The 13,822-nt window shown below is 44.7% G+C and overlaps 1 protein-coding gene across 1 annotated transcript in view; it reads right to left on the minus strand.

Moving 5' to 3' along the window:
- LOC137323079 (claudin-10-like) overlaps positions 1-13,822 on the minus strand; it is a 92,783-nt gene that overhangs the window by 33,877 nt on the left and 45,084 nt on the right. Inside the window, exons 2-3 of the mRNA XM_067986478.1 lie at positions 12,304-12,465; positions 26-107 (exon numbers count right to left, since the gene is read on the minus strand). Of these exons, the coding sequence (XP_067842579.1) occupies positions 26-107; positions 12,304-12,465 (244 nt within the window). The remainder of the gene's footprint in view (positions 1-25; positions 108-12,303; positions 12,466-13,822) is intronic.

Raw genomic sequence — 13,822 nt, forward strand, 5'->3', positions numbered from 1 at the left:
AGCTCGTTCCATAGTGAAAACTTACTTTTGTTCTACAATCATGGGATCATAGAAGTCTGCAGTAATTCGATTAGCGTACCATGAAAAGGCAATTACAGATGACAACCCTGTAGGGAATAGATTCATATTAGTCCAAGATGAATAATACATTTCAGAACTGTAAATCCCTTATAAAACAGGTTAAGTTTATGTCATAGGTAGCCCATTCATATAATAGTTTGAAGTGAACATAGATTAAAGGGTTAAAGGTAGTGAAATATTATTACAGGTTACCTATGAGCAATTACAGTTGGAATAGATTTTCATCTTTGTCTTCTGGGTGTAAATTAATGGAAGGAAATTGGACTGGACTCCATTACAGGTGCGCAATTTGTTCTCTGTGCTCTGCCCATACTATGCTTCACATCCAGGCAGTAAAGGCAAAAAGCTACCTATTCTACAAAACTAAAGTAGAAAACTTACAGGTAACCTAAATTTCACGTCGACCCCATGTTTGCAATCAATTTGGATTGTTCTGAAGCAATTAAAATAAAGATATTTTCATTTCTAATTGTAATAGTTTAAATTTAATGCCTTGGATATATAAGAAATATAGAAAGTGAATGCTTGTAATCTAAGGTGAGTAGAAATCTTGGAGTGTTTAATATTATACTAAATGTAATGGTGATCTCAGCTATTGTCAAGGAGACTGCAGTCATGTTTAATAACATATGGTGTACAATTTAAAGACAAAATGGAGATTGGCTAACAGGCAATGCACCATAATGGCTGTTGGGATTTGGTTGTCCAGGAAACAAAGGTAGGACCTCGGAAGCCTTGCTGATAGAGGACATACTCCCAAAACTATATAACATGATGCTATGCATAGCCATTTGTAAGCAGTTATGGATAAAATATATATATGAGGTAGGGTTGCCAACTCTGGTTGGAGGCATTCCTGGAGGATTGATCATGTGACATTCTGATCACGTGACATCTGATCACATGACTTACAGACAGAGACGGGAGAATTTATAATGGGGAATACGGAAATGGCAGAGAAATTAAACAAATACTTTGTGCCTATCTTCACAGAAAAAGACACAAAAAAACTCCCAGAAATACTACAGAACCAAAGGTCTGGCGAGAATGAGGAACTGAAAAAATTAATATTAGTAAAAAAATAGTATTAGAGAAATTAATGGGACTGAAAGTCGATAAATCCTAAGCACCTGATGATCTACGTCCCAGGGTTTTGAAAGAGGTGGCTATAGAGATAGTGGATGCATTGGTTGTCATCTTCCAGAATTCTATAGATTCTGGAATAGTTCTTGCAAATTGGAGGGTAGCAAATGTAACCCCACTATTTAAGAAAGGAGGGAGAGAGAAAACAGGAAATTACAGACCTGTTAGTCTGATATCAGTAAAGGGAAAATGCTAGAATCTATTATAAAGGATGTGATAACAGGACACTTAGAAAATAATAATAGGATTTGGCAGAGTCAACATGGATTTATGAAAGGGAAATCCTGTTTGTCAAACCTTTTGGAGTTCTTTGAGGATGTAACTAGTAGAATACATAAGGGAGAACCAGTGGATGTGGTGTATTTGGATTTTCAGAAGGCTTCCGATAAGGTCTCACACAGGAGGTTGGTGAACAAAGTTAGAGCACGTGGAAATGGGGGTAATATACTGGCATGGAGTGAATTCTCAAGGGCAATTAGGGATGGGCAATAAATGCCGGCCTTGCCAGCATCCCATGAATGAATAATAAAAAAAATTTGGTTAACGGAGAGAAAACAGAGAGTAGGAATAAACAGGTCTTGACAGGCTGTGACTAGTGGGGTACCGTAGGGATCGGTGTTTGGGCCCCAGCTATTCACAATATATATCAATGATTTTGATGAGGGGACCAAATGTAATATTTTTCCAAGTTTGCTGATGATACAAAATTAGGTGGGAATGTGAGTTGTGAGGAGGATGCAAATAGGCCTCAAGGGGATATAGACAGGCTAAGTGAGTGGGCAAGAACATGGCAGATGGAATATAATGTGGAAAAATGTGAAATTATCCACCTTGGTAGGAAAAACAGAAATGCGGAGTATTTTTTAAATGGTGAGAGATTGGGAAATGTTGATGTTCAAAGGGACCTGGGTGTCCTTGTACATGAGTCACTGAAAGCTAACATGCAAGTGCAACAAGCAATTAGGAAGACAAATGGTATGTTGGCCTTTATTACAAGAGGATTTGAGTACAGGAGTAAAGATGTCTTACTGCAATTATATAGGGCCTTGGTGAGACCACACCTGGAGTATTGTGTACAATTTTGGTCTCCATACCTAAGAAAGGATATACTTGCAGTGCAACAAAAGTTCACCAGACTGATTCCTGGGATGGCGGGATTGCCGTATGAAGAGAGATTGAGTAGACTAGGCCTGTATTCTCTAGATTTTAGAAGAATGAGAGGTGATCTCATTGAAACATGCAAAATTCTTACAGGGCTCGACAGGCTAGATGCAAGGAGGATGTTTCCCCTGGCTGGGGAGTCTAGAACCAAGGGTCACAGTCTCAGAATAAGGGGTAGGCCATTTAGGACTGAGATGAGGAGAAATTTCTTCACTCAGAGGGTGGTGAATCTTTGGAATTCTCTACCCCAGAGGACTGTGGAGGCTCAGTCATTGGGTACATTCAAGACAGAGATCGATAGATTTCTAGATATTAAAAGCATCAAGGGATATGGGGATAGTGCAGGAAAATGGCATTGAGGTAGAAGATCAGCCATGATCTTGTTGAATGGCGGAGCAGGCTCGAGGGGTTGGATGTCCTACGCCTGTTCCTATTTGTTATGTTCTTATGTTCTTATGACTTCTACAAATGTCTTTGCATTCACCTTCTAAAGTTTGGATCCCCTGTAGTTCAGTATTTTTGCTTGTGGTTTTGCGCCAGTAGCTGTTGTGTGAGAGGTTCCAACAATCAGGAGGCCACCCATGAGCAGGCGAAGAGGGGGAACCAAGGGCAGGGAAGGGAGGAACCGAAGAACCCACCCCCCCCCCCATTTCAGATCCCCCATTTCAGAGACCCCCATTTCAGAGACCACCCCATTTTAGAGGTCAACCATTTCAGAGACCGCTCCCATTTCAGAGACCCCTCCTATATCTGAAACCACCCATTTGTGAGACAACCCATTTCCAAAACACCCCATTTCTGATACACCCCATTTTCGATACCCCTCGACTGCCGAGACTCAATCTCCAATTTCAGAGACCCCTCCCATTTCAGACACCCCTCCCATCTCAGACACCCCTCCCATTTCTGAGACTCCCTGATTCCTGACTCTCCAGCAGCCCACTCCCAACTGCACTCTACGAGATTGTGGCTTTGCAGGTAACATCACGGAGCTGGGGGGTGGAAGTGTGGGGGGAGTTGCACTTGACAGGAAATTTAAAAGGCAGATCGCCCGGGCTGCTGGAGGCAGCACTCGGGAGAGGAACCCCCAATTCCAGGAAGCTCCCAGTCATTCCATGAGGGTTCTGAATCCTAATATGAGGTACTATAGTCGTTATGTTACTGAGAATCCAGAGAATGTGAGTTCAAATCCCACCATGGCAGTTTGAGAATTTGAATTCAGTTTTCACTATGGAGAAGGACGATGTAGACATAGAAATATGGCAGGGGGACTGTGATATACTCGAACATATTAACATCGAGCGGGAGGAGGTATTGGCGGTTTTAGCAGGCCTAAAAATGGATAAATCCCCAGGCCCGGACGAAATGTATCCCAGGCTACTGTGTGAGGCAAAGGAGGAGATTGCGGGGGCTCTGACACATATATTCAGAACCTCTCTGGCCACAGGGGATGTGCCAGAGGACTGGAGAACCGCTAATGTAATACCATTATTCAAGAAGGGGAGTAGGGAAAAACCGGGGAACTACAGGCCAGTGAGCCTAACATCAGTGGTAGGAAAATTATTGGAAAAAATTCTGAAGGACAAAATTAGTCTCCACTTGGAGAAGCAAGGATTAATCAGGGATAGTCAACATGGCTTTGTCAAGGGAAGATCATGTCTGACTAATTTGATTGAATTTTTTGAGGGGGTGACTAGGCGTGTGGATGAGGGTAACGCAGTGGATGTGGTATACATGGATTTCAGTAAGGCCTTCGATAAAGTCCCCCACAGGAGACTGGTCAAGAAGGTACGAGCCCATGGAATCCAGGGTGCCTTGGCACTTTGGATACAAAACTGGCTTAGTGGCAGAAGGCAGAGGGTGATGGTCGAAGGTTGTTTTTGTGACTGGAAGCCTGTGGCCAGTGGGGTACCACAGGGATCGGTGCTGGGTCCCTTGCTGTTTGTGGTCTACATTAATGACTTGGATATGAATGTAAAAGGTATGATCAGTAAGTTCGCTGATGATACAAAGATTGGTAGGGTGGTAAATAGTGAGGAGGATAGCCTCAGTCTGCAGGACGATATAGATGGGTTGGTCAGATGGGCGGAACAGTGGCAAATGGAATTTAACCCGGAAAAGTGCGAGGTGATGCACTTTGGAGGGACTAACAAGGCAAGGGAATACACAATGAATGGGAGGACCCTAGGCAAGACAGAGGGTCAGAGGGATCTTGGTGTGCAAGTTCACAGATCCCTGAAGGCGGCGGAACAGGTAGATAAGGTGGTAAAGAAGGCATATGGGATACTTGCCTTTATTAGCCGAGGCATAGAATATAAGAGCAAGGAGGTTATGATGGAGCTGTATAAAACACTGGTTAGGCCACAGCTGGAGTACTGTGTGCAGTTCTGGTCGCCACACTACAGGAAGGATGTGATTGCTTTGGAGAGGGTGCAGAGGAGATTCACCAGGATGTTACCAGGGCTGGAGCGCTTCAGCTATGAAGAGAGACTGGGAAGATTGGGTTTGTTTTCCTTGGAGCAGAGGAGGCTGAGGGGGGACATGATTGAGGTGTACAAAATTATGAGGGGCACAGATAGGATGGATACTAAGGAGCTTTTTCCCTTCGTTGAGGGTTCTATAACAAGGGGACATAGATTCAAGGTAAAAGGCGGGAGGTTTAGAGGGGATTTGAGAAAGAACTTTTTCACCCAGAGGGTGGTTGGAGTCTGGAACTCACTGCCTGAAAGGGTTGTGGAGGCAGGAACCCTCACAACATTCAAGAAGCATTTGGATGAGCACTTGAAATGCCATAGCATACAAGGCTACGGACCAAATGCTGGAATATGGGATTAGAGTAGACAGGGCTGATGGCCGGCGCGGACACGATGGGCCGAAGGGCCTCTATCCGTGCTGTATGACTCTATGACTCTATGACTCTAAAAAAGTTTGGAAATAAAAAGCTGATACCAGTAAAAGTGACCATGAAGCTCTCGGATTGTCGTAAAAACCCAACTGGTTCACTAATGCCCTTTAGGGAAGGAAACCTGCTGCCCTTACTCGGTCTAGCCTATATGTGTCAGTCACACATCAACACACGTTGAGGGCTAAATGGGGCTGCGTAGCACCTGTTTTGTAGGCGGTACGCGGACACCTAAGCCCCAAAAATGGTGTCCGAGTTGTGCACGCACACACTTCTGTACTTAGGAGGCCATCTTAGTTGGTTCCACATGCGCACCTAACAAACGCTGGAAGCATGTAGAGTAAGGGAGATAATGATGTTAGTCAGTGTGCAACATTGATTTGAAGCATGTGGCGGCATTTTTGAACTCCCTGCTCTGGCCAACGCACTGTCCTAACCTCGCACAGCTGAACAGGAGTTAAAGGGCATGAAGGACACCCCCCCCCCACCAGCGCTATTTAAAGGGAGCATGCAGGAGTTACAGGTTAGTTTCTGGATTAGTTAGACTGGCTGCTGGTACAATTGTGGGCATCTGAGGAAGTTTCCAATACTTGGAGAAAGTTGCAATATTGAATGATAGACCAGGTTTATCTGGTCGTGCAATACTGGTCGTGCATTTAAAATAGTGTGCTGACCAAAGTTACTTCCAGACTTGGGTGGCCTGCTAGGGTTTCTTCTGGGAATTGGACATGGCTGGGAGCGTGCAGAGAGGCCAAGCAAAGTAGGACAAGCTGCTAGAAGAGAGAGGAAGAGGAGGAAGCACAGGGCACTCAGCAGGAGGCCATATCCAACGAGGGCACTCGGACCAATTCTCTTACCTCAACTTCAGCAACAACCAATGCATCCGACCGCTGCGGTTCACTAAAGAAGCCGTGACTGAGATTTGTCAACTGCTGCAGACACAACTGCAGCCACAGAACAGGGCAAAGACAATATTGCCTGTGCCTGTCAAGGTAACTGTGGTGCTTAATTTTTACGGGCTGTGGCTCCTTTCAGGCTGCTGCTGGAGATATAAGCAACATCTCGCAGTTTGCAGTGCACTGCTGTATAAGGGAGGTCACTGTGGCTCTGTACACACTCAGAAACAGATTCATCATGCTCCCTCTTGACAAAGACAAGCAGCATGAGGGTTTGCTTATGCTGCTTCCCCATGGTGCAGGCTGCCATTGACTGCACGCATATTGCCATGTGACCACACACAACGCATCAGGCGGGTCAATGCCCACTATCCTGGCAGCAGTCATGATTCCTTCATTCTGCGGCAGATATATTTCAACCAGCATGGCGAGTCAAAGGTTGGCTACTGGGCATCAAGGGTTATCACCTCATGAAGTGGCTCATGACTCCAGTGATACACAACAGGCATACAATGAGAGTCCTGCTGCCACACGGAACATTATAGAGCACACCATAGGCATCCTCCAGCAACGCTTCCGCTGCCTGGACCGCTCTGGTGGAGCCCTGCAGTACTCAGCTGAGCGGGTGTCAAGATTTGTTGTTGTATGCCGCATGCTGCACAACCTCACCAATATGAGGGAACCGCCCTTGCCACCATCTGTCTGATGAGAACCTGAGCAAGAGGTAGAGGAAGAGGAGGAAGAGGCAGGGAGGCAACAAGGTAAACAGGCCCTGTCTGCCAGGGCTCTGCGTGATCAGATGATTAATGAGTGATACCAGTAATCTCATTGATACCTCCCCATTCACCAACAGTCCCACACTCCTTACCTTTCCTCTCCCACATGACCATCAAATTGTCTTCTGTCTAATTACACATTTCTTCCTCCCTCAGCTCATAACAGAAATGAAAACCAACACCAAATACAAATTCACAACCACATTTATAGATTTACACATCAAATGATTCAAACAAACTAATACTATTCACCCTACATTCCCTTATAGTGCCTGTCGTTCGTGTGCCTTTACCTTTCCTAGAGCTCCTATGAGTTGCATCCCCAGTGGCTGGACCTTCAATTGAGGAGCGTGCAAGCGATCTTGGAGGACAACCTCGAGCAGCTGTGGGCCGAGAGGGCCCAGCTTCAGACTGCACTATCTCTGCCTGGGTTGCAGCAGTCTGGCCTGGCTGGCCGATAGGCAACAACAAGGGCACTGGTGGAGTGGCAGGTGTGGGAGCAGGAAGGCTGTCATCCTGAGAGAGGTCCGCAGGTTCGTCTTCCATGGCGCCACTGCCACTCTCCCATGGCGGCACCGCAGCAATCCTGGTGATCAGCTGGAGAACAGATCGCTGGACTGCTGTGACGCCCTGGAAGCCCCGTTCTACAGTGGAACCCAGAACCACGATAGCAGCAGTCTGAGCTTCCAAAACAGCAGTCTGAGCTGCAAATGCAGCAGTCAGACATTGGATGGCAGATCTTTGTGCTGCAAAGGAAGCTGTGACATCGCTCATCAGATGCTGCATCATGGTGGGTTCCACTGGTGTGCTGATGGAGGTGACCACCCATTCTATATGGGAAAGGCTGGGCTCCAAGCTCTGCGCAAAGCCCTGTGCCAAGTTGGAGCTAAACTCCTCCATGCCCCTTGACATTGAGCGCAGGCTTTCTGGCAGGCTTTCCAGTGCAGCAAGCATTTGGTTGTGTACGCCCATCAGCCGTCTTTTGTAGTCTAGCCCATCGAAGTCCTCATCTTACTCTTCTGTAACAGAACTAGTGTGTGATCTCACCCTCCAGTGAGCTGGCGCCTGCGGTATCCATTCCCCCCACCCCGGCTCCTGCGCACTTGTGCCCGGTGTCTCACCACATGCAGATCTCTCCTCTATCCTAGCCTCTAAACTACGTGCAGTGTCAGTCTCTGAGCTGATAGCTGAGAGTGTAAGAGCGAGTGATGATGTGTCTGCATCATCATTGTCATCCTCCTCTGCCTCCTCTGACAGTACTGGTTTCTGAACTCGGGTATCTGAAATGGCAAAGGGGCATGGGTTGAGTTGTGGTGCGGGGAGAGGAGAAAGTAAGACATGTGCGCTCATACCATCTGCAGCACTTGAGTCATAAAAGATTGTGGGATGAAGTGGGAAGTGAGAAGGAGGATTCGGTATGCAGAGACCTTCATCATCAATACCTCCAGCACTGCCACGGCTGCAGCGACGGCCCGTCCGATAATCAACAGTACTGTCTCCTCCATGGGGGTGAGGACGTGTAGGCATGCCAGTCCTCCCCCAGTTCTTTCCTGCTGCCTCCAGTTATGAGCCACCTTCTCCTGCAAGAAAGAGGGTAGTGTGTCATTGAGTGTCCTGCAAGATGTTTGGGTGATGTGGCTGTCATTGTTGAATAGTTGCCAGTGTGCGTGACCTGTGAGTTGTGGGTGTGCGGCGTTGCAAGTGTGGTAATGTGTGAGGGTGAGATGAAGCATCTGATTTGAAGAGTTGCGTACAGATTGCAAGAGTTTGTTGGTAGGTGGGTGACAGGAGGTGTAGTGTGTGGAGCAGTGGATGAGGCTAGTGGTGCAGTTGGTCGGATATGCCATGTGACAGTTGAACTCACTCACCTTGACCACTTGTGCCAAATCATTGAACTTCTCCCGGCACTCTATCCATGTGCGTGGTGCGATGCTCCTGGCATTGACCTCATGTGCGGCATCCTCCTACTGCCTCTTAAGCATGTGTTTGGAGGGCCTCCTGCCCCTCCCTTTGGATAAAGGATGCCCCTCTGTGCCTCCACCTCTTCCACCAAGGCCTCTAGTGCACTTTCCAAGAACCTAGGTGGATGCTCTCTCACAGGTGCAGCCATTCCTCACTATCCTGCAGTACAGAGTTAGTTACCAAATGAATTCCAGCTCTTCCTGCAGCCACAGTGCACCTCCCCTTTAAGAGGTGCAGGCTGCCTTTAAATAGTGCGAGCCACTCCTGATTTTGGGGCCCCCTGCTGGTGCATGCAGTCAATCAACAATGCAGCAATCATTCAAATAATCAGGCAGCACGAATGTTACACATTGCCTGCATCATAACCAACGGGCGCGGGTTGACTCCAGTTCCCGCTTTTGAGGGTTAACCCCTGTTGACTCTTGGCAGCCCTCTGAAGTGGCCTAGCAAGTCACTCAGTTGTATCAAACCGCTATAAAGAGCACCACAGCGATTCATGAAGAAGGCCCACCATCACCTTTCCAAAGGCAACTAGGGATGAACAATAAAATGTGGCTTTGCCAGCGAAGCCCACATTCTAAGAATGAATTTTAAAAATGCAGTTTGAGAGTGCACAAAGTTGTATTTAGGACCCCTGGCAGCAGCTCTGAAGTGCTAGATTGTATAAATGCAGAGATTAGACACGCGTGTAACAAAGGCATAGTGGTCTTAATGGGGGAACGTTAACCTTCACATAGATTGGGAAAAGCAGACTAGCAACTGTCAGAAAGGTAGTGAATTTCTTGAGTGTGTCCGGGATAGTTTTCTACAGCAGTATGTCCTAGAGGCAACAAGGGGTCAAGCCATATTAGATTTAGTAATGAGTAATGAACCAGATTTAGTTAACAGCTTAACTGTGCGTGAACATCTATCCAATAGCGATCATAACATGATCAAGTTCAATGTAGTGTTTGAAAGGGAAAAAAGTGAATCAGCTGCTAAGATTCTAGACTTGGGTAAGGCCGACTTCAATGGGATGAGACAGAGACTGTCCACAGTAAACTGGGCAAATCTGTTAATGGGTAAAACAACTGATGATCAGTGGGAAATGTTTAAAGAAACATTTAACATGATACAGAATCAGTTTATACCCCTGAGGGGCAAGAACTCCAATTGCCAAAAAAAACAGCCATGGACAACCAAAGAGGTGCGGAGAAGGAATAAGACATAGGAAAGGGCATACAAAAAGGCAAAAAATGGCACAGATCCTGGCGAATGGGAAAGATACAAAGATCAACAAAGGGTCACAGAACAGATAGTAAGAGCTACAAAAAGAGAGTATGAAAAGAAACTTGCAAGGAATATCAAAACCAATACGAAGAACTTTTATAGTTATATTAGGAAAAAGAGGGTGGTCAGGAGCAGTGTTGGCCCCTTAAAAACTGAAAGTGGGGATATTGTCATTGACAATGGGGAAATGGCGGACATGTTGAACAATTATTTTGCGTCAGTATTTAGAGTAGAAAAAGAGGATAGCATTCCGGAAATCCCAAGAAAACTAATATTGACAGGGACTCGATAAAATTAACATAAGTAAAGCAACATTAATGAAGAAAATAATAGCACTAAAGAGTGACAAATCCCCAGGACCAGAAGGTTTCCATCCCAGGGTTTTAAAGGAAGTAAGTGAGCAAAATGCAGATGCCCTAACTATAATCTTTCAAAGTTCTCTAGATTCAGGAACTGTCCCTCTAGATTGGAAAATTGCACATGTCACTCTGCTTTTTAAGAAAGGAGAGAGAGGGAAACCAGGGAATTATAGACCAGTTAGCCTAACATCTGTTGTGGGGAAAATGCTGGAGTCTATAATTAAGGATAGGGTGACTGAACACCTCGAGAATTTTCAGTTAATCAGAGAGAGCCAGCATAGATTTGTGAAAGGTAGGTCGTGCCTGATAAACCTGATTGAATTTTTTGAAGAGGTGACTAAAGTAGTGGTCAGGGGGATCTCAATGGATGTTATTTATATGGACTTCCAGAAGGCATTTGATAAGGTCCCACATAAGAGACTGTTAGCTAAGATAGAAGCCCATGGAATCGAGGGAAAAGTACGGACTTGGTTAGGAAGTTGGCTGAGCGAAAGGCGACAGAGAGTAGGGATAATGGGTAGGTACTCACATTGGCAGGATGTGACTAGTGGAGTCCCGCAGGGATCTGTCTTGGGGCCTCAATTATTCACAATATTTATTAATGACTTGGATGAAGGCATAGAAAGTCTCATATCTAAGTTTGCCGATGACACAAAGATTGTTGACATTGTAAGCAGTGTAGATGAAAACATAAAATTACAAAGCGATATTGATAGATTAGGTGAATGGGTAAAATTGTGGCAAATGGAATTCAATGTAGACAAATGTGAGGTCATCCACTTTGGATCAAAAAAGGATAGAACAGGGTACTTTCCAATTGGTAAAAAGTTAAAAACAGTGGATGTCCAAAGGGACTTAGGGGTTCAGGTACTTGGATCATTGAAGTGTCATGAACAGGTGCAGGAAATAATCAATAAGGCTAATGGAATGCTGGTCTTTATATCTAGAGGACTAGAGTACAAGGGGGCAGAAGTTATGCTGCAGCTATACAAAACCCTGGTTAGACCACACCTGGAGTACTGTGAGCAGTTCTGGGCACCGCACCTTCGGAAGGACATATTGGCCTTGGAGGGACTGCAGCGTAGCTTTACTAGAATGATACCCGGACTTCAAGGGTTAAGTTACGAGGAGAGATTACACAAATTGGGGTTGTATTCTCTGGAGTTTCGAAGGTTAAGGGGTGATTTGATTGAAGTTTTTAAGATATTAAGGGGAACAGATAGGGTGGATAGAGAGAAACTATTTCCGCTGGTTGGGGATTTTAGGAGTAGGGGGCACAGTCCAAAAATTAGAGCCAGACCTTTCAGAAGTGAGATTAGAAAACATTTCTACACACAAAGGGTGGTAGAAGTTTGGAACTCTCTTCCGCAAGTGGCAATTGATACTAGCTCAATTGCTAAATTTAAATCTGAGATAGATAGCTTTTTGGCAACCAAGGGATATGGGCCAAAGGCAGGTATATGGAGTTAGATCACAGATCTGCCATGATCTTATCAAATGGCGGAGCAGGCACGAGGGTCTGAATGGCCTACTCCTGTTCCTATGTTCCTATGTTCCTAATGTCGGGTTCTGCACAGCATTGTTTATCTATGAATGATTGGCAGCACAGAATGGGTCTTATGTTATAAGCCAAGTGAATAACCTGGTTCCTTTGCCTTTTAAATAAACAGCATTTGTTTTGGAATTGCAAACGTGCAGTGAAAACCTGCCAAGGACTGGATAGACTGCTCTTACACACTTGTGATCCTCCTTACCAGAAAGAATGAATAGCATTCCTGCGCAAAAGGTTATTTTTCCTTTAATCCTTTCTGAGCCTCCAATTTTTGTGCACTTCATCCCCACCAGTGACAAAATGAAACCAAAAAATCCCAGACAAACAGCAGCAATCATGAGACCTCTGCAGACCTGAATATAAGCTGGATGAGAAAGAAAACAAACATTAGCAAATTCTGAACATTTAATAAGATATTAGATTTATTTGCTATTTATTGCATTAGAAGTTAGGATTTACAACAAATTTATAATAATGTGAAACACTTTTTCTCTTATATGCAATGACAAATCTTTTTTTATTGAGATACCTGTATGAAGGGCCAAGGTACACATTGCACAGTGGCTGAATACATTAGGAAAGAAGAATAGGTAAATCACAAAATAGTGACTACATAATGCCATGCTTGGATTTTAAAAGCCTGTAGATTGTAGAAGTAATGGAAGACTAATGGAAGGAAAGACTTCCATAGTTTTGAGTTAGAGTGGGATATAAATCTGGATTATAAATTTACGTGCTTTCTTGAATTAGGTGCATAGTGCTTCACTTACATGAAAGAAACCAATATTGAGGGTATGAATTCTCAGCACTTGATAGCCTGACAGAGAGGTCAATGTGAAGTTGCAAGAGACAAAGATCATGTAAGTGGACTAGTTTTCCAAGTGCATACTGGTGGCAGAGAACCTTGCGCTCCACTAATAGTGCAGGCAACAGGGGTTGACATTCAATAGTAATATAAAATATATACAGGCAAATGTATAAGTCTCTGGGTTAGTTTTGGACAGAACCTCATGAACACATGAAACATGCATATACACTATTGGAGGAAAAAAAGCCCTTCAAAATGGCTATTAACTGTTTACACAGAGCCAGACGCTGGTCTTATTCAAACAATAATGAAACACAAATTTAAGTACATAGGTATAAGTAGGCCTTGGAAAGAAGCTATGTGTGAAGCAATTTTCAATGGGCACTAGGACCCTGAAAATTAGATTGTGGTCTCGATAACCCATTCCGCGGTGGAAGTTCACCCGAATCCATCTTCGATTGAGAATCCTTTTAAGCGTCCAATGTGCCCGCCTTAAATTGGTGGGTGCCGATTTAATACATGCAAATGAGGGTCCTGTGCTTGTGTAACGAACGAATGCCATTTTCAACAACTTTATTGTGCTACTCGTCAGGTCTACAATAGACTCACAAATCATGAGCGGGAACAGTCGGGAAAGCAACACATCCAACATTATCTAAAGGGATCATCAGCCGTTCTCAGGTAAATCACCATTTTCATTTTGACTCCTAGTGCACTGCTTTTGCTATTTTGGCTGTGTTGGCTGTTGTAACATATATTAAACTTTCCAAAATGTTATCTGGCTAAGTCTTCATTGGAATTTTGACCAAGGGCTTCCAGCAAACTTCAGGTTGCCATTATGGGTTTGGTGATTAGGATGCCACTGTGGTTGAAAGGGGAGGAGGAAGAGGAATAGCAACAAACAAGATTAACT

Source organism: Heptranchias perlo, chromosome 6 (assembly GCF_035084215.1).
Source record: "Heptranchias perlo isolate sHepPer1 chromosome 6, sHepPer1.hap1, whole genome shotgun sequence".
Lineage (NCBI taxonomy): Eukaryota > Metazoa > Chordata > Chondrichthyes > Hexanchiformes > Hexanchidae > Heptranchias > Heptranchias perlo.